The 21,126-nt window shown below is 41.0% G+C and overlaps 1 protein-coding gene across 7 annotated transcripts in view; it reads left to right on the forward strand.

Annotated features, from left to right (window-relative positions):
* Positions 1-21,126, forward strand: part of robo2 (roundabout, axon guidance receptor, homolog 2 (Drosophila)) — a 372,150-nt gene that overhangs the window by 307,585 nt on the left and 43,439 nt on the right. For all 7 annotated transcript variants that reach the window (XM_086035298.1, XM_086035303.1, XM_086035302.1 and 4 more), the window contains 8 exons: positions 5,072-5,277; positions 7,083-7,164; positions 7,862-8,027; positions 8,591-8,757; positions 10,234-10,355; positions 13,610-13,841; positions 18,969-19,093; positions 19,925-20,096. In XM_086035298.1, coding sequence (XP_085891424.1) covers positions 5,072-5,277; positions 7,083-7,164; positions 7,862-8,027; positions 8,591-8,757; positions 10,234-10,355; positions 13,610-13,841; positions 18,969-19,093; positions 19,925-20,096 — 1,272 coding nt within the window. The remainder of the gene's footprint in view (positions 1-5,071; positions 5,278-7,082; positions 7,165-7,861; positions 8,028-8,590; positions 8,758-10,233; positions 10,356-13,609; positions 13,842-18,968; positions 19,094-19,924; positions 20,097-21,126) is intronic.

Below are 21,126 nucleotides of genomic sequence, written 5' to 3' on the forward strand. Positions count from 1 at the left end.
ATATTTACCTTTGAGGTGCAACCTATTCCTGGTATTTTGTGGGTGAGTGGCGGAGTCCAGTGGAATAAGTTCACACAAATGAGTATTTAGCCTATTAACCACATTGTACATTGTGCATAAATTGTGAAAGAGATTACATTCAGGAACTCAATTGCGTATATTCTTACTCTTGATTGTGTGCCGATTTGTTGCTCTGCAGAATTATAATTTGCCAATTATAATTCCCTGCCAACCACGCCCACAACACTTTAAGGGTACGATTATTTAATAGTCATTATTTGCATTTGAAGCACTGCTCTGTATTAACTGTCAAATACCTACTGAAAGAAAGATAGCGCCAACTGGTGGGTCTTCACTGACTATAATTAATGAAAACATTTATAGCGAGACACGGATGAATTTGAAATGTGATTGGTTAAAGAAATATTCCAATTGCTAATATATTTTTATTTGAATTGGCAAGCACTACTGATTCCGAAGGCCCTCGGCATACTGTATTAGACCGACTGCATCACATAGAGGCTGAAATCTGATTCGACAAATATTAAGTAAACAGTCACATACAGTTTTTGAAGGAAGCTTCAGCTACCAGCAGCTTGGGTATTTGGATATCCTACTGACAATTATATTGAATAATCAAGTATTCAGACAAAATTTCAAATATATATACAGTATATACAATATATTTGCTTGGTTCAAGAACAAATATGAATACAGAACATAATAATGAACCTAATAATGAAAGACCAATTGGTTTTCATTTTTCAATAATCCACATTTTTAAAATGTGCTTAACACCAAAGTGTATTCTCTTCTCTTAAAAACTTTAGTAAATGAGTATGAGACGAAAAACCACAGTAGCAATTTTACCGGCTAAAATACCTCATTTGAGTAAGCCTAGACTGTTCACAATTGATTAGTCGGAACAAATGTGTCAGGCTGTCAGCATCAAAGTGGGCAGAGTCATTTTCGCCTATTAAATTGCATTTGAAAAGTAGTCCTACAGCTCTTGCCAGCATACAGTATATCAGGCACTCACTTAGAGGCTAGCTGCTAGCCATTAGCAGCTAACAGTGGTAACAGGCTCAGTATAATTAAATATCAATGTAATTAATTAATTAATTATTATTATTAATTGTGTCCTAAATTAGCGATTGACCTTTGATTTTGCAACAGATTGTGACGACAATGTAAACAGGCCTCCGACTATCGAGGCACTCCAGTCGGAAAAACGCCACACCACCACAGGCTACCAGGAACAACTTCAAAATAAAATCATAGCAAGGAATTTGTGTCCATGTATTTTTTGGGTAAGATTTTATTTTAAAGTTGGCCTTCTCTCAGACAGCAGGAACAAGCATTGCAGAAGCTTGCTTAACTGTCTTCCCGACAGTGCACGCCAAATAAGCGGGTACCCACGGCAGGAAAAAATCCTCAAGCATTTTTTTGAATAGAGGTAGTCAAAATACTTTCGGACACATTTCACCCCTAAATTAAAGCTGTGCAACCAAGAAAATGCTACAAAATAGAGTTTAGACTTTTGGGAATAGATTAATACAGTTTCATGGAAGAAGTGTCAGGATTTAGGTTGTCAATGTAAGTTAATCCTTCTGATTGTGTATTGTTACACCCATAACAGTTAGGCAAACCAAGTCAGAGTACAATGTCTGTCATTTTTCTGCGCTGGAGAGGAAGTAAAGTATCATCCTTGAGGTCAAGTTTAGTGTTGGTTGGTTGGGAGACTGTGATTGAGTGACTGAAATGGCGAGAGAGACAACCGTCCCCCCGTCTGGACAGGAAGTTGGAATGAACATCCATAGTGACACAGTACGAGAGGAAGAGCGGGCTGTTAAGGTGGGAGGGAGGTCAGGGCCACACCTGCTGTAGCTGCGATGGCCGCTGTGTGATTTACTGACGACATGTCCGCCAGGTTCAAGGAGATCCGTAATGAGAAATTCCTGATCCGGAAATCCAAGGCCCCTCGGTCCGGCCTCCTGCTGTTGCTTTCACATTCCGTAAGCACATCCATCAGGCTCGGAATGCGGCACCTCATTCCCAAGACGCATGGCCGCGTTTGCATCCGGGCCATGTAGACATTCTTCCACAGCCTTGGTGTCAGCCTTGTGGTCTTTGTGAACACCAAAGGGAGTGTCTGGAAAAGAAGCAGCTGTGTCTCGACTCCTTTTTTTGATTTACATCTTGCAATAATTTAATACCTCTCCTGAAGGCCTACTGAGCAACGCAACAAAATGCAGCTGAACTGGATAATCGTGAAGAAATTACAGTCGGTAACTCACCTGCAACTGAAAACTGATACCCGCTCCCCGAACGACTCACTGCAACAATAAAACTGTGAACCCTTGTGTTCCTATCGAGAAACAGCATTTTGAGTAGGGTTGGGCATCGAGAACCGGGAATCAAGTGGAGCCAGGTTGGTTGGGAGACTCTGTGATTGAGTGAATCCGTCCCTCCCAGCCACCAAAGTCATGGCACGGGTGCACAGCAGCTCAACTAGAGCCCGTCAAAGCTGGCGCTCCTCTTCCTGGTCCGCTCCTCTGCCCGCTTCCCACCGGGCACGCGTGCGCCACGATAGCGACTCTGGATGTGTGCCATGCCCTTCCCGCAGATCTCCTTAGCTGCAGTGCCTGCCAAGACCCCGCGGTGATCGCGGTCGCTCTTTGCGGTGTCGGCCAGGCTGCCTCGACCGGCACCTAGCAGCTAACGTACAACTGGTTCGGATTCAGACCCAAAGTCCTAATCGGCTAAGTACGGCTAACATGTTGTACGTGAACCAAAACAGTGAGTCACACACAAAGGTCAAGCTAATATTTATCTTACTGCATACACAGCATAATACTGTACATACATACACACAGTACGTACATACATACATGCATACATACATACACATACAGCATATGGTTACACAGACAACTTAGATTAAATCTTTTTTCATTGCTTTCCCCTCAAATGCAGCTTTGTGTTTGTCATGTATATTTTATAGCACTGTGAAGCCCGTAAAATATTTAATTGTGATTAATCACATTTTTTCAGAGTTAACTTGTTGTTACTCGCACATTTTACTTATCGTAAAAAAAAACTCGATTTTTCTGTCCCATTATTTTATTGAATTTTAATACGCTTAACATGAATAAGAGGATTGATTTTCTCATGCAAATACTTTATTAAAGCGGGAGTCAACCCAAACTATAGTTTTTTTTTTTTTCCAAGAATATGTTCTATGCAGGGTGGCACGGTGCGTGACTGGTTAGCACGTTCACCTCACAGTGGGTCAGAGTGGGTTCGAATCCCGTCCTAGCCTTCCTGTGTGGAGTTTGCATGTTCACCCCGTGCTTGCGTGGGTTTTTGCCGGGTACTCCGTATGTATGGTATTCCGACATTCCAAAAACATGCTTGGTAGATTAATTGGAGGCCCTGCCGCATCGCCCCCACGCAACCTGTGTGCGTGGAGACTGCACAGCAAGCCCAGACTAGTGTTTTTTTTTTTTTTTTTTTTTTTTTTAGATCCAGCAAGGTGTTGTAATTTTTCAGCGGCAACATGTGAATAGACTACAAATTTTACTAGGCCAAAATAAGCAATAAAATAATTGACAGCGTCAAAAGGGTAGTTATGTTAATGATCATACACACTCGTGTATGCGTGAGTCTTTAGCCACAGCATTCATAATTGTAAATACGATGGGATCTGGTTTACACGTGCCTCACCTTGAGAGTTTTCCGACTCACGAAACCGTCTCTTGCAAAAATCTGACTTACATGAGAGCGTTTTTCTATTCATAATGTCTATTCTGTCTCCCTTATCATGGAGGTTTACAGATAGCAAACAATTCTTAATAATAATAATAATAATAATTAGTCAGGTGTGCTTGATTTGAGCTGTTTGTTGTCACTACCATTTGAAATTTACTGTAAGACTAAAGCACAAAACAATTACACGTGTTTTCAAACAAACTACATAGCTTTGTCTCACAAAAGTCAGCTAGCTCAATGTTAACTCTCAGTGCAAGATGTAGATGGGCTATCAAAACTAGCATCGTTTTCAGGGTGGTTCTCAATCTCAAACAAATATTTGGACTCAAACGGTGCAGTACTCACAGGAACATATACCTTGAGCTCTGTGGAACGACTAATAGATCTACAAAATATTTGTCATGCCGTTCCTCGTGTTTCAACATCACATATACATGTATAATATGATGTAAGTATTATACTGCACTTACCCCTGGTGGCCAAGGTGCACACACGAAAAAAGCATCCCAATGCCCATTGAATTAAAGCATTAGATTCAACTAATTCCTTTCATTCTGTTTAACCCGTTTATTACTGTATGTTATTATACAGTTCCATACTATGCAGTCATTTTTTTAAATTAAAAACACTACAAGACTGTGTTGGTGTGTTATTTTGGTTTCACTGAAATAGTAATAGAATTGCCATTCATTTCAGTGGGTAAGTTAATTCGAAATACACGTGTGGCTTTGCTCGGTATGTGGTGGGCTTTAAAGCTGCAGTGGATTTAAAAGCATTCCCATAACAGGGAAGCTTTTTTGCCGTGGTGTTAAAAGGTTACAGAGGTAGTAGACTGGCTAATTATCCCCTGCAGGTCTGGCGTCATTAATCCATAGTGTCTAATTAATGTGGCTTCTGCGATTTGCTGGGGGGTCTTGGCATTATTCATCTGCGCTGCGCCGCTGTTAACCCCCGAGTTCACCTTCTGACACAGCCACTTTTTCATAGAAGGAATCCCTACACAAACGCTGTCTTTTGGGCACAAGCCACTAAAACTATTCAGTACCTGTAGAAGCTGTTTGTAGGTTATTTTGGGGACTGTTGAAAGGGTCAATCAATTTCACTTTTGTCACTTAGGTCCTTGCACCGTGGGCCCTAATAACAACAACAACAGAATTAGAGTCAACCTTAAATGAGATTTAAGTGTCTGAATACTACTATATTTAAAAAAAAAAAAAAGTCAATACCAACAATAGAAGGTCCAAAAAGACCACCGCTTGCACTCTGGAGTCTGATAATATTGTGGTTTCTTGTATCGCAGTGCTGTCGGACAGACCGCCGCCCATCATCCGCCAGGGGCCATCCAACCAGACGTTGGGCGTGGACGGTGTGGCCTTGCTCAAGTGCCAAGCATCAGGGGACCCCATCCCCTCAGTCAGCTGGCTCAAGGATGGCGTCAGTCTACTGGGTAAAGACCCTCGCATGTCCCTGCAGGAATTAGGCAGCCTACAGATCACCAACATCAAGGTAAGAACATAGTATGTTAACAATGTCATCAGAATTCTCCCACTCGAGAGAGAGATTTCCTCGTTTGTTTTATTCAGTACGTTTCAATCCAATAAAAAAATTTTGATAATAAAGTCATGTGTGTGAAAATATAAAAATGTTTGTGAAAATATAACAATTACCACAAAATGTAATCAATCTATAATAAAAAGAAATTCTGAAAATAATGAATTCATTATTTCTTACTAAATGATTGAACTAATAAAAAGTTAAAAAGTAATGGTAAATAACCCAAAATTATATAAAAAATATGTAATGCATATATGTAAAATTGTTAATATTATTTCAAATCAATTATTCAAATATACCCTTGTAAACAAACATGAATTTAATTAATTAATTAATTTGCTGTTTTTATAGGTGCTGTAGTCATTTTTAATAGATGTAGTAGAGTAAAAAATGTAGCAATTTCTTCATGAGAATTAATTTGTAATGTCAATATTGAAAATAATGATGACAATTGAAAAAAAGTCAAGCAAATAAAAAGTAGCTAAATGGCAAAAATAACTACTATACTGTACTCATAAAAATGTTTTATATTGGAATTGTTTATATTATTTAAACATGTTGAAGCGAATAAAGAGTGATAACATGCATTGTAAATCATCTCCCAAAAATTCATAATCATATTCAAAATTCAGAAAACTGAAGGAGATGTACCTAATGTTACGGTCTGTATGGAACAGCTGCATGCTTTTACTTTTTACATGCACACACACACGCACACTCATACAACAAGGCATCAAGTTGATTGACAGAAGGATATCTTAAAGCGATGAATACGCTGCATTGATTTTTGGCTTTAATAGTTTGATGGTATTACTGAGTGGACCGACATCTCTAACAGGACTCGGCACCATGGGCTTGGATGGCCTCCAGCTGGAGGATACACAGCACATGTATGCACATACACACACACGCGCACACGTCAACGCAAACACACACACACCCACACTCACTTTTAGAGTAGATTAAATCTAAAGCGCTCACATCGTCCTTTCCCCACTCATAGGCCTCGGCGGAATACCTATTACGCTTGACAAAGCTGACGACCACTGACATGTTATTGAATAAATCGAAAGAAGACACACAAGCAAAACAAACCTGTGAGAGGGGACGGAAGGACGGACAGAAGGATGGACGAGCCAGCTGTCGTCGGTCCAGGAGGCTCGTACAGCCCGCCCTAAATGAATTAGCTTTGTTGTGGTTGACGGGATGGCGGTGAAATGAGATGAAGAAGGCTGAAGAACTGATGGAAGGGTGCTGAGTAGGAAATGTAATTCATTAGGAAATTAGCGTCAGCACTAGAAAGGCGAGGTTCGCCTGTAAAAGTTGCTGCCAGCTCTTTTACGGCATTTGGATGCTCGTGATTTTTATTGTGTTTCTGAGAAGTGCTGGACATCTGTGTTCCATGATGTCAATACGCGTGTTCACTCTTGTGTACTCACCAATACCAATACTACTCGTACTTTTAATACACAAATTTTTACTTAACACGTGACAGATAATTGTGAACAAAGACCTTTTTTTTCTCTCTGCCGCACAATTTGCCAATGTGTCAAACCACTGCAGTGTAGTGCCTACTACGGGCAAGGATAACTTAGTGTCAGATTTTTTGTTTTCATTTTTTTGCCTTGCATATTGGTGGCTGTATCGGCAGCCTTCACATGTACCCAATATATTGAAATAAGGCCTTTATCGTACTAATACCAGGTATCGTATCGGTGCTCGCCCATCCCTAAATTCAAAATGATTTTCTGTTCAAGCTGTCTGACTCTGGGATCTACACATGCGTGGCCACCAGCTCCAGCGGAGAGACATCATGGAGCGCTTTTCTTGAGGTCAAAGGTACGTGGCGAATTTGACACTGTGGTTTTCAGTTTTCTCAGGGTGCACTGACACTAACTACTAGCCCTAGTTCAGAAACATACTTGTTTATCAGGGTGTTGACGCTGACACAGCCCAAAAACTAACTTGAGTTCAGAAGGGGAACTGTTTACTGCCCCTAACACAATGCCTTTCCGTAACCCAAACACCTCGTACTTAATCCCTGATCCTAACCTTAACCTTAACACTGCCCCTAACTTATGATATGACACACGGAGTGACACGGAAAAAACACCACTGAACCAGACAATCACGTGACACCATCACCTATGCTTCAAATGTCAAATCACAGCAAAAACAGTTGTTGACGGTCAGCCACTGATAAAAACTAGTTACATAAACCCGTACACTGCGCTACAGTCAGATGCGTTCAACCGCACTGCTTGGTGTGCAGCGGGCATAACGTTACCCCTGTCTGTAATCCAATTTTATTTTTGTTTTAATTAACAAAGAAAAAACGGAAGGGTAGTCGCGGACGCAGGACGGACCGGCAAAAAAGGCTCAAGTGCCCAGCTCTTATAATAACCTTGACTACTTTTATACCTACAACTAAACCTAACCCCTAACCGCACCCCAACCCCTACCCCTAATCCTAATATCTCTAATCCATTTTTTAGAGGACTTGTTTGAGGCAACTTTATGGTCTGACATTGTGCAGAAGCTGGCGGCGTAACGCTCCCAAACAACCACGACGACGATGAGCTCCCAGGTCCTCCCTCCAAGCCTCAGGTCACCGACGTCACCAAGAGCAGCGTGTCTCTATCCTGGCAAGCCGGGCTGGTCGGCGCGTCGCCCGTCAGCTCCTTTGTCATCGAGGCCTTCAGGTTTGTGTCACCTGATTGATGCGCATGACGTAGAAGCGACGTGAGAAAATAAGTATTGTTTTTTTTAAATGGTGCCAGAGGCATGTTTGTATTTAATAATGTTTTATCTCGTGATTAAATTTTACGTCAAAGCATTTATGCATTTTTAGGCCAACTGGATTCCTCTTGGAATAGTTTGGTGGATGTATTTTTTTCTGTTGATGTACAATCCTCATTTATAAGACTCTGTCATAAATGATTGCGGGGATTTTGAACTGTAAATCCAGATTCTATTCATGTTCTTACTTTCAAGTGCTTATCTTTAAATCATTCACTGCCTGATGCTTTCAAAACAGATTTGCCATATTGCCAGCCGTTTTCGACAATTTGATTGATTTTTCAAAACTCAATGAATAGTCTTTACAGTGGTTCAAAAGCCCGAATCTCACAGTCTCAGTGGAAAACATACTTCAGGAATATAGTCGTCGGTGGCAGCCACTGGTTGGATTCCAGTATGAGTAACCTATTATTGCATCTTAAATAATCATAAATTATATGGCTGGACTTGTTGTTTCCTCTTGCAGCCAGTCGGTGAGCAACAGCTGGCAAACGGTGGCCGATCACGTGAAGACCACCCAGTTCACCATCAAGGGTCTGCGGCCCAACACCATCTACCTGTTCATGGTCCGAGCGGTCAACGGACAGGGTGTGAGCGACCCGAGTCCCATGTCGGACCCGGTTAGAACACAAGGTAGGCTGTCATCTCTCGTTGTAACCCGCAGCGTGTTATTTTGAGAATGACCGAAAGGGGAAGGTCAATGTAGCCGCCCATCCCCGCCCGTCAAAGTGTGATACCTATCCTCTTTGCATTGAAATACGGCATAACTTTTCCAGAGGTCAAACTCGTCCATCTCAGCCCGGCCTCATTACGGCCTACACTTAAGCAATTATGTAAAGTAAGCATGTCTACTCTTGAATGGCCTAACTGAGTTACCGCCGTCTCCGGTATGTTAATGAATATAACGGGCAGAAATGACTACCTCCCGGCTCGTTGAGAGATTTTATTACAGTGGTGGCCGGGGCGCAGTCTCCTGATTACATTGATATGTTAATCAGCCTTTGGGCTAAATACCGTCAAGGCGAGTGCGTGCGCTTCATAAAAAGATGAGCTTTTAAATTTCATCCTCATGCAGGTACTTCTGAATGATATATAGATGTGTTTATTGACACTGGCAATTTTTTAACCGCATCTGACCTGTCTTGCATGATTGCTTTGGATATGATTTGTGACTTTTGAAAAATAATCTTCTCCGCTGATGTTTTTTTTTTTGTTGCCTGTATATTAAAAGAGCTGTAAAAAATAGCCGAAAGTTCAACTTGGTAGTGCGGGTATTTTGTTAATGTTTTTGTCCATTCTGGTTGGTCTACAAGTGACTTTTGACTATTGGATTAAATCTTAACCCTACTGTTATGTTATGGTTCAAAATGCCCCAGTTTATAGTTTGAAAATCCAGAAGAAAAAAAATCTGAAAATTAAAAATAAAGAATTCTGATTGCTGAAAATTGTTTTTGCTATATCTGTACTAACATTTTTTTTTTAATTATATTGACTTTTTTTAACTTGAAGATCAAACATGGATTGTCCATGAACATTTCTGGTGTAGCAAAGAAACAAGTTTGTCAAATATTTTGGAGTCCACAGGCCACGCTCTGTTTTTTTACGTTATTTGCAGCTCTAACTAGGATAAATAAAACCATCACAGGAAAAACACAATTTTTGAACAGATGAGGTTGTCTGATATTAAAACTTTCAGGCATATTTGTAGCCAGCCCAAACACAGTTTGTTGTTGTTAGCCACAAGCTGTACTACTGTGGGAATCATCAAGACAGAGTAAGTAAAGCAAATGCTTTCTGTGGCATACTGCACTTCTTGTTGTAAAAGGGGCTTCATAGCAAGTGACGTACTCATTAGCTTGGATGAACGCCTAAGGATTTCCTGTAGTCGACTATAATGTGATGAATGACGATTGAAAGTCGATTAATCGGTGACATCACTGACATTTTTCAGCACAGTAGGGCAGCAGAAAGTCCTCTGTAAATTGGCCGATTAGAAGATGAGATGCCACAAAAACGTGATTAGCAATTAGTCGACTTGAAGCGTCGATGCAGCGAAGTCAAGTTGACTAATCGTTTCAACCCCTGTTCTCTGTCACTCTCGCTCCACAGACATCAGTCCTCCGGCTCAGGGTGTGGATCACCGACACGTGCAGAGAGAGCTCGGCGAGGTCATTGTTCGCTTGCACAACCCTGTGGTTTTGAGTCCCACGGCCATCCAGGTCACATGGATGGTGAGTTCACAGCACAAAACGCAGGCAGAATTTTGGTTCAAAGCTGGATGCTGATACAAGCACAGGAATTCCTTTTCACCCTTGGCGGGAATCAACGTTCTACTGAGCATCATTAAAGTTAAGTTAGGTATGTTGGTTGCTAAATTAAACATTGTCAACCAAGGCTAACAAGTCTGAAGGAACCAAATTAATATTATTTAATATTAATAGTAGGAAAAAAAATGAAAAATGCACCAGTGCTACTTTAATGTGTCCTAAAAAATACATGGCGAATGTTTTCATAGTATGATTCATGTTTGGTCAAACAAATTAGATTATGTTAGTTAATACAGGTGAAACTGACAAAATGTCACTTGTTAATTGTTTCCAGTGCATTCATTTTAGTAAATAATTCTCATGGGATCAGTTTGGGATGTCACATTTTATGGTTAATTATGTAATTTTTACCAGATGCTTCCTTTTCTTTGTCTTTTTCTAACCCCAAATTGTCAATGTTCAACTATTTCCACTTCATTAATTTGAGTATAAAATGGTACACAATTGTCATGCGATCAATCTGAGGTTATATCTGCTACATTTTTCTCATATCTGATCAAATAAATGTCATCCTTCAAACGAAAATTTTCTGTTTCCAGCTATCTAAAATGCATCAATTTTATTAATAAAAAAAAAAAAGCTACGTTTAGCATTTTTAAATGAGTTTCTGTTTATTTTCTTACAACTATTTACAGTGCACTCATTGTAGTATTAATTTGTAAAAGTCACACATCAGTCTCTGAGGGCATATTTGATGTGTTTTTTATTTTAATGGGATTGTAGAAAAATGGCAGTGGTTTTCTGCCTGTAAGTATGTGGACATAAACAAGTGGTAAATAAATCTTGAAGCTGCAGCAGAACCAGCTAGAAATATATAGAAACATTTGGTTGTTGATCCATCTTGTTTTTATTACACATGACACATTTTCAGTCTGACAGAAATGAATGTTTATGGTAATAAAGTGGTTAGCAAACAGTATTTTTCCTGTTATGATATAAAACATTTATCTTCCTTTCTTCAGCGTATGTGCAAACGCTTACATTTCACAGCATCAGCACATTCTGTCGCACGAGACAAATTACTGAGCAGCTCGAAATTCGTCTAACGTGATTCTTTTTTTTCTTTTTCTTTTTTTAATTATTTGTATAAATCACTCAGGTCAGCACACACACACCCATGTGCATCTATTACTGATGTGCATGTTTGTGAGGAAGGGGAGCCTTATTTCCATTTCAAAACACGAGCCACATTAGCAGTTTTCCTGCTGACATGTTTATTTACTCAAGTAATAAGTCTCACCTCAGGACTCGCAGAGCTAATTTAAGACGAAGGCTTTTTTTATTATTATTATTACGACGACAACATCCAATCAACGCAAAATTCGACTACCCTCATCAATCAGCCTGCGACGCATCGCCTTCCGTAAACAGCCCGAACCTCCGCTCAGAGATCTTTTATATTCCCAAATCATTCCATTAATAAGTCAGCCGATGCCATTTCACTGATTTACTGTGGCGGGAAAAAAAGCATCTGTTTAATATGTCGTTTGGAAAGCGGGCTTTTGCTTGTACTGTTAGCAAGCCATTACGATGAATGATATGCCCATTGCCCTGGTGCACTGAGCGAGGTGGGGGGGTGGTGGTGAGGTTAGTTCTCTTGGTTAGGGGGCCATCTTGTCTTTATTTAATGGCACACATTTGGTAGTATCATCGCTGTGATATTCCTAGTTAGTAGGTGCTGGTTGTTATTTATGATACACGCATGTGTCCTTTAAAGTGGCGTTATGGAATATCTAAGAGGTGGTAACTCGTAAGGAGGACGGTGCGCGTTAATGTCAGAGCATTCATTAAGCTAAGCGTATATATGTAGCTGGTAATAAAAGTGCCCATTAAATTTGTAACGGCCTCTGAAGTGTCATGAAGCAATCTGAGGGAGTACACGAAAAAAATATTTAATATGGCCACCTTCAAAGGACATATTATGTTTTTTTTTGTTTTTTAAACAATAAAAAGATGTTCTCAGATATCAGATATCCTAATAATGTGAGCCACTGAGATTGTAATGATTTATTACTTGGATCATATCGGATATTCATATCGGATCATACTGCATTTTTATCCACAACTGAGGCAGTGCCCTCATTATCAGTTTCATAGGTTGGATCCGGGTCAGCATAATTTCGGTTGCCTGAAAGAAAAGAAACAAAGTGATTAGCTTGCAATAGTGGTCTAAATCCAAACCCCAGTCAAATCTATCAATATCTCATGAAAGATAAGTCACATTTATATAGTCACATGCAGATGCACTAGCTGGCACCCAAGCTAAAGCAAAACATACTTTCTGAGCCTTATATCCATCTTTTTGAGCCTCACTTTCTGATGTGCCAAGCATTCGGACCCCGTGGCTCCCTCAGTGTAGGGAAAATACAGTCAATGCTTGTGCAGTAGTTCGCCGCGCCAAGTCATCATGTAACAAAAGATGTACTCAGCATCGGCCCCTCCATTAGAGATGGGCGGGGTGAGCAATAGCTAATTTGCATGAAACAGAACCTCCCATCCCAAAACAGAGTATTCGACCGTAGTGAGTGTGTGTTCTTCATCTTTTTGCACGAAAACTGTCAGAAAAGTTTTATCAAGACACTTGGGAATTGTGCAAGGCCGTAGCCAATATTTAAAACATGAATTAGAAACCGTGTAGCTATGCTATCAGCAGTTAGTAGTATTAGCATTTAGTAGTGTTTGTGCGTGTGTGGGTGTGTGTGTGTGTGTGTGTGTGTGTGCATGCATAGGTGTTGTATGCATGTGTGTGTATGTGTGTCTACACTATATACATACATCGTCGCTTGTACTTCCAAACGCAAATTATCTTTGCCCTCTTTTCTCTCTTTTGTGACAGAATTTGTAGTAGATTTAACATGACAAACACTTTGATCAATCACAAGTTGCTTCTGACGAGCTAATTTTAATACACTATGATCTCATCCAAAACAGACCCACATGCTGCCATCGGATGGCCATTTTTTTTTATTAACATTCCCATCTTAAAGATCAAACCAAAGCTGCCCAAGATTTTTCACCTCCCATTCCCACAAAAAAAACATACTTGACAACAGTTTCCGTCGCTGGCGCTCTTCGTGAGGGTTCCCGTTGACGACATTTCACGTCAATGGCGCTCAAAGAGCTAAATGACTTAAAACAATCTCTCACCGTCCTTTCAGGTGGATCGCCAGTCGCAATTCATCCAGGGCTACAGAGTTCTGTACAGACAAACGTCAGGGCTGCCCTCGCCAGGACACTGGCAGACGCAGGACGTGAAAGTGCCATCGGAGCGCGGCGCCGTCCTGTCGTCTCTGAAGAAGGGCATCGTGTACGAGATCAAGGTGCGGCCTTACTTCAACGAGTTCCAAGGCATGGACAGCGAATCCAAGACGGCACGGACCACCGAAGAAGGTACGGCCAAGACTGATGAGCTTTGTTGCGGGATGTGACGGCTGACTCATAACCACCCGAGGCTGGAGTTTGTCATATCTCTTGGATACTGAGACAAAATACGTGGTTTTGCCCACCGCGCCTTTTTTCCGGGGAGTTGTTTGCGAGTGTGTGTGGGGCGTTAGTGTATCCTGACTGCTAATCCATCACCCGGCAGGCGAGGGCCCGAGGTGTGATTGAAGCACGCACACACTCTGTCATGTGAAGATGATGGGCGCATTTGAGTCGTACAAGCTTTGACAAGGCCACAGAGTGGCGTGGCACACAAAAACAAGTCTGTTCACAGCAGAACTTACTCTTTCGACCCACGCCAGAAATTACTTTGTGAAAAAAAGTTTATATACCGTGTAGTGTAAACCCAAAGCACTACATACTGATTGTAACATTTTCAGACCTGTTGGTGTCCAGCCTAAAAAAAGCCAAACTACTACTGTGATAATTACCATGACATTTGGATAACATAACATACCGTCGCTGTCCTATGTAAAACCCTTATTTCCAATTTTGGAAAGAAAAAAAAAATTCATGTTAATGCGATGTCTGTAACGTGGAAACACCATTCACATAAAAATAAGAACATTGAAAAAAATGGAAGGTTTAGCACTGGACACCAGTTTCAACCAGCAACATGAAATTGTAAAAGGGCGCTCCAAAAAAGTCTCAAGGACCCATGCCCGAAAGTTGACAGGATTTCAGCTATTTTGATTTTCAGCAGCCGTTTTGGGCAAATTCCATGGCTGGTATTCTGATGAACTTCTGTTAGGGATCTCGCTCAAATCAGAAGGCAGGTGTACTGGACAGAAGGCTAGCTTTTTTGTCTACGTCATCTAATTTGGGCGGAGAATTAAGTTAAAGCTTAATGATTATTTCGAAGTATAACAAAATGTATACTACTTCCACTTTTACACACTACTTCCTGCAGAAAGTCGGGGCTTCAAGTCCTCTGGCAAGAAGTAAATGCTAACTTCCTTAGCATCAGCAGAAGGTGAAACCCTCAATTTTACGCTCAATTGAAACCTCTCCAGAGGGATTTGGCTGAGAAATAATGAAGTTTCCCACAGCCCAAATGAGTTTTGAGCAAAGTTTTTTTTGCTGGAGCGAAACAGTTCCTGAGGGAGCAACTTGCTATCACCCCCTCGAGGTACATTGCGGTATTTCCAGACTATTAGTCAAATATGTCTTCATCAGGGTGGCATAAGGTACTTAATGCAGGGGACTTTCCAAACAGGTTCTTGGCCCCGCTTCTGAAAACTCACTCATATAATTGTACTGTTGCGGTTGTGCTTGAACAGAATCAGTCATCGGTGCTCTCGGCTGTTAATTAGTCTCCACTTGCTTATGCTGCAGGCTTGTGCTTGTACCTTGTGTTTTTTTCTATGTTGGTACATAGGTACTTTTTCTTCTGACTTTGATTTAGAAGTTATTTCTTCAGTGCAACCTTATAAAGTGTGTTTTTGTGCTGTTATCTATAACGGAATTCTAATCTGTGTCTTCAAAAACATCGTAAAGATGCTTTGATTTTGGTCTTTGACATGATAGCAATTCCTATAGTCAACAGTGTCATGAAAAACTGGATCGATCATGATCGCTTTAATCATATGACAGTCCATTGCATGCCTGAGGTGGATGTAGTGTCGCTTATGATTGTGAATTGTTTCTCATAGTTTATTTATTTCTGACCTCGGCTGACCCGTTTTCTGAATCTGAGCCGTGATTGGTCGTTGTGAGCAGTTGTGATGTCATTTTCAGGCGACAGAAGACAAAATGGCCTCTCCAAGAGATGGCTAAAAACAAGTGCATTTTGCTGCTTAACTTATATTCCGCGCAATATTTATCAGAATGCTCTGTTTCAATTAGTGGCCTTGCATAGAACATATTCTTGAAAAAAAAATGTTTGCGTTGACTTCCGCTGTAAGACTTTTTTTAGGGCAAGTGATGTTTGAAACAACTCTGTAATTTTGACATGTCGAATTTCAGCATGTACAAACATATTCGCTGTTATTGTTAATTGTAACTTGTCAGCCAAATGGAGAAGGGGTTCCCCGAGTTGCAGACAAAATGAAAGGGTTGAGGACGTATGTTGATAAATAATGAAACTTAACTCTATTTGGAAGGCACTTTTGGGCCAGATTTTCTATAGGCAATAATGCACCAAAAAAATCCCCAAAAAGGCAATTATTTTTTTCCTACAAAAAACTCAATTCCTCTTGACCCATCGTCCGATTTTCAAAATTCTTGGTGTGTTGTTCTCAGGTTGAAGTGTCACGACGAATCACGATAAAGAGAATTTTAGTGGTCATTTAGGGAACGATCTTGTCACGTTGCTAATAGAAGCCATTAAAACAATACTTTTCCATTACATGTCACCTTTAAATGATACAGGAACTCCTGGAACAGACGTGAACGTGATGGTCAGGTTGTTGTGTTAACGAAGGCCATCCCATCTCGGCTCACCGCATGGAGGATCGCGTGTGTTGTTCACATCCTATCAGGTTGACAGGTCCATTTATTTCCCACCCTTCCTCCAAGGGACCATATCTCCGGTAGCAGCCAGCGTGCAGACCGTTGTAGTGGAACTGTCGTCAACGTGGAAGAAAACAGCATAGAGAAAACATGCCAACTCACATCCCCCAAGGCCCCTGGAACCTGCGTGTTGAAGCTATGACCAGTGGAGATAACTCTTCCTGCTTTAGCTCTATCTGCATCACGGTCCCTTGGAGTGATTGACCACTTTCTATTTCTGTCCTAACCTCACACCCCCCCACCGCCATGCCTGCTCCAAGCCGATAGGCCATCCGAGCTCGCAGTTACGGGCTCCTCTGAGACACTGGGATGATAGATGGTGAAGTCAACTTTTGGGAGTGATTAAAACTTAGCGCTGACCATTAGCTAGTACGCTTACAGATTTCCCTTGGAGTAGATTTGGACGGATGAAGGGTCGCTACTGGATCTATTGTTCTGTGAGGATGGAAGCGATGGCTCGCGGTGGCGTCTGATTCTTATTTCCCAAGATGGTCCTTTGGAGAGCGATCAAGGATTAAATCAGGCTCTCGCACTTACTTTGTTTCGGCGAGCCCTTGCAAAGATAATCAAATGTTGACTCCATGCCACGCCCACATTAAACATCACGCACAAAAAATCTTTGCAATTTTGCATCACCTGTTTTTCTAGGACAGTAGTGTGACTCATAAATATTTAATAAATTGAAATAATTGATATATGTAAACATTTTTATTTTTCTATTATACTTAATGAATTATTTAATTAGATACGTGAATACAACGTCACCAGACACAAAAACTCAGGATCATGTTGTAACATGATAAATTTCAGATTATAATGTGATACATTTAGTATTAAAATGCATTTTTTTTTTGGGGGGGGGCGAATGTGGAAGTCAAGTTTATCACGTTGTATCGTGATATATTAAAACGTGAAATTTTATCACGGTATAAAGTGACATTTTGCCATTTTAAAGTTTTTCTTGTTTGGCGACAATATGCTTCCTTTAAAAGTAAATTAAGACAAAGCTGTAAATTCATGCTTGATACTGTAAATACTTGGTGAGCCAGACTAAAGAATGGAGTTCAGCAAGGATATCTGATTCAATTTCAGGTTCATTAGAATTGAATTCACTCAAAACAGCACACTGTTGACTTTTGTTAATTTCATGTATTATTTCAACTCGCTCTTTTCATTTCGATTCTGAAAGACAGCCGTTATGAAGAATACCTGGCGAGAGGAGCCACTGAATGATATTGCACAGGCGCATGTGTCCGTGCAGTGTGTGGATTTTTGTCAACTTTATAGAGTATTTCGATTCTTACTTTTCATTTCTATTGCGCAAGATGGTTAGTGCAATTTTATTAAGACTAACTGTCACGTCCTGGTTCTCAGGCCTTGATGAGCAATTGTAGCCAAGTAATTTTCCCGCATGTGTGTGTGTGTGTGTGTGTGGGTGCGTGTGTGCGTGTATGTGCGTGTGTGTGTGTGCAAGCAATGTGATTTGTTTGTATTTCTTCATTATCCAGCCCGGCGTTGGCGCCGACGTGAGAGACAGGAGGTCACATTCGCGCCTGCCATACATCACGCGGTTAATGGCTCTATTAGCACCCCCTCTGAGGGTGGCCTCTAATGAAAAATGTGAATTGTTTAGCTCAAATATGCATGATAATAAGCCGCTAAATCATTCATACCATTAACTTTGAACGACATTGCTCGCCGCACGGCGAACCCCGCCACACCGTCACATGGATTGAATGCGGCCGTTTGATCAGATTCTCCTCGGGTAGATTGTTTCTAATCTGGTTGAGGTGGCGGCTTCATAACGGGACCCATTCATCTTGGGAACACGTGGCCAGTGGCGCTGAGGGATGAGTCGAGATTTACTGGGTGACAAGTGCCTTTTTGGATGGAGGCGAGGTGAGCGAGAGGCAGCGTGCGAGTAATTGACCTGTCAGGATTCCGAGCTCTGCTTCCGCCCCGCTGCGGAAATGAGAAAACATTATTTTTAATATTTTATGCTGCTACAAACTGCTGTTTATTTTCCTCTTTATGATGGAGGTGGCGATATAAGCCCGTCATTGTCAGTGTATAAGACAAAATTCAGTGTATAAGGCCCGAGCCCTCCGGTAAATAGTGGAACTCTGCAAGTATCTGACCCCCAACCAAAAACATTTGCCTATAGTTGCCACAAGAAGGCACTCAGGTCTGACTAAATGAAGCTCCTTCCCTTACTTCAACATAGTTACTTGGCCCCAGATGACGCCAAAGCAATTTAAAAAATATATACACTTTAATTAAATAGATATGGCTATGGCTTGACCACAAAAGCAACTAATGAGTGATTTTTCAGTGAATAATATAGTAAAATGATGAATATCATATATGCAGGGCTTTACATTTATGTGGCAGTGTGTGACTGAATTATTTTCTACTATGTGAAATAGTGTAGTGTAATTGTATTTCTGTTGTACATAAAACCAACCAACTGTACCAGACTTCAGGAGGCTCAAGCAAGTTTCTAATATCTGAGTATGAGTACATCCTAACACATCTTTTATCTTTTTTTTTAATTGTTGTTCACAGCCCCCAGTGCGCCCCCTCAGCAGGTTACCGTCCTCACGGTGGGAAACCAGAACAGCACTTCGATCAGCATCTCCTGGGACCCCCCTCCGCCGGACCATCAGAATGGTATCATCCAAGAGTACAAGGTTAGTTCACAGTGTGCCAAAGACAAGACTGTGGCTGTGTTGGACATCACTGTAGGCTGACAGTGCTGTATAACATGAGTTTGCCATTTGGCGGGGGGGACGGCGATCGAATGTAAAAATGGATGGAAGCGCTTTAAAAGGATGAGGATGGACATGGCCGGAGGACGATTATTTTTATGAATAAGGACGGAGGGACAAGGATGGAAGGGTACCCAGGTCGCGGACAGAGGACGGACCGGCAAAAAAGGGTCAAATGCCCAGTTATATGTGTGTGTGTTTGTGTGTGTATATATGTTTTCATATATGTATATATGTATATATATATATATATATATATATATATATATATATATATATATATATATGTATGTGTGTGTGTGTGTGTGTGTGTGTGTATGTATATACACAGTATTTTAACTTTGTAGTAGGAATAAAATGAAAATAAATAAACCAATTATAGTATCACATCTTTTTCCTTATTCTTGAATACAGAAATATAATATAAAAGTACATTACAGAGTCGAGGAAATGCAATATTTCTGTAAGTAGTCAGCAGTGATGCTCAGTCGAAAATATATCCCATGACACATTGCATTTCACATTGTGCATTGCATACATAAAAATTACTATCCATTTCTGAGGTAGTTAGATTTTTTGGGGGCATGAGAGGAATTCATGAGTTGTGATGCGAACATATATTTAATATAAAAGAGAGCAAGACATCACAACACAGAAGGACATAAGGTGCTCTGTTTGTATTTCATTTTGTAGGGTTTGAATGAATTAACAGCCCTTTGTTCACATTCATAAATGTCTCTTTCCTGACTCCAGATCTGGTGCCTTGGGAACGAGACACGCTTCCATGTCAACAAGACGGTGGATGCCGCTATTCGCTCGGTGGTGGTGGGCGGGCTTCAGGTGGGCGTGGTTTACCGGGTGGACGTGGCCGCCAGCACCAGCGCCGGAGTGGGAGTCAGGAGTGAACCCCAGTCCATTATTATTGGTAAGGATTTGGGATATATGCAGACTTCTTTTAATTTTAAGAGGCTTAGGCTTTCAAGTTAGGGATTCAGTTCAAGCCAAAGTCAAGGCTTCACATTGGGTTTTCAAGCCTGAGTTAGGGTTTCAACCAGGGGATTTTAAGTCAAAGGCCATTTCTCTTAAAACAGGATTTCAAGCCAAGATTAGGATTTCAAGTTTGAGTTTTATGTTTGGGTTCAGGTGTCAAAGAAGGGTGAGGGTGTCAAGGAGGTAAAAGCTTTTCAAGCCACAGTTAGGGTTGCAAAAAGGGGTTAGATTTGAAATGAGGTTTTCAAAGTTAAGTTTGGGTTTTCAAGTTTGGGTTTCATGCAAGTTAGAGTTTCAAAGTAGGGTTACAAGCTTTGTCTACCTGTTCAAACAAGGGTTACGGTTTCAAATTGGAGTTGCAAGCCATGGTTTGAGGTTTTAATGTTGGGTTTTAAGTCTTTATTAGGGTTTCAAACAAGGGTCTGAAGTCACTATTTGGGGATTCAAAGTAGGGTTTCCAGCCTTGGTTAAGGTTTCAAACAAGGGGTAGGATTTCAAATGAGGATTTCAAGCATGTCATGTCATCTTCCAAACCGCTTATCCTATACAGGGTCGCGGGGAATTGCTGGAGCCTATCCCAGCCGTCAATGGGCGAAGGCAGACTACACCCCGAACTGGTCGCCAGCCAGTCGCAGGGCACACATAGACACTGTCACTGAGCGGGAATCGATCCCACGCTGCCCGCACACAACTCAGGCGTGTGTACCACTACACTATCAGTGGACCTGATTTCAAGCATTGGTTAGGGTTTTATGAAAGGGTTTGTATGAGTTAAGGTGTCAAGACAAGGTTAGAGTTTCAAATTAGGGTCTTAATGACTGGCGGTCATTAGTGCAATTGTGCAGTCCTGCACCTGAGCTCATATCGTGCAATACCCAATATTCCCCACTACTGTAATACCGTGCAATACTCAACATTCCCCACTACTGTTAGTCTAGTTTTATTTTTATCCAATGCTGTTCCTT

The sequence above is a fragment of the Filicampus tigris genome, chromosome 7, assembly GCF_054856515.1.
Source record: "Filicampus tigris isolate MCC_2025a chromosome 7, RoL_Ftig_1.0, whole genome shotgun sequence".
Lineage (NCBI taxonomy): Eukaryota > Metazoa > Chordata > Actinopteri > Syngnathiformes > Syngnathidae > Filicampus > Filicampus tigris.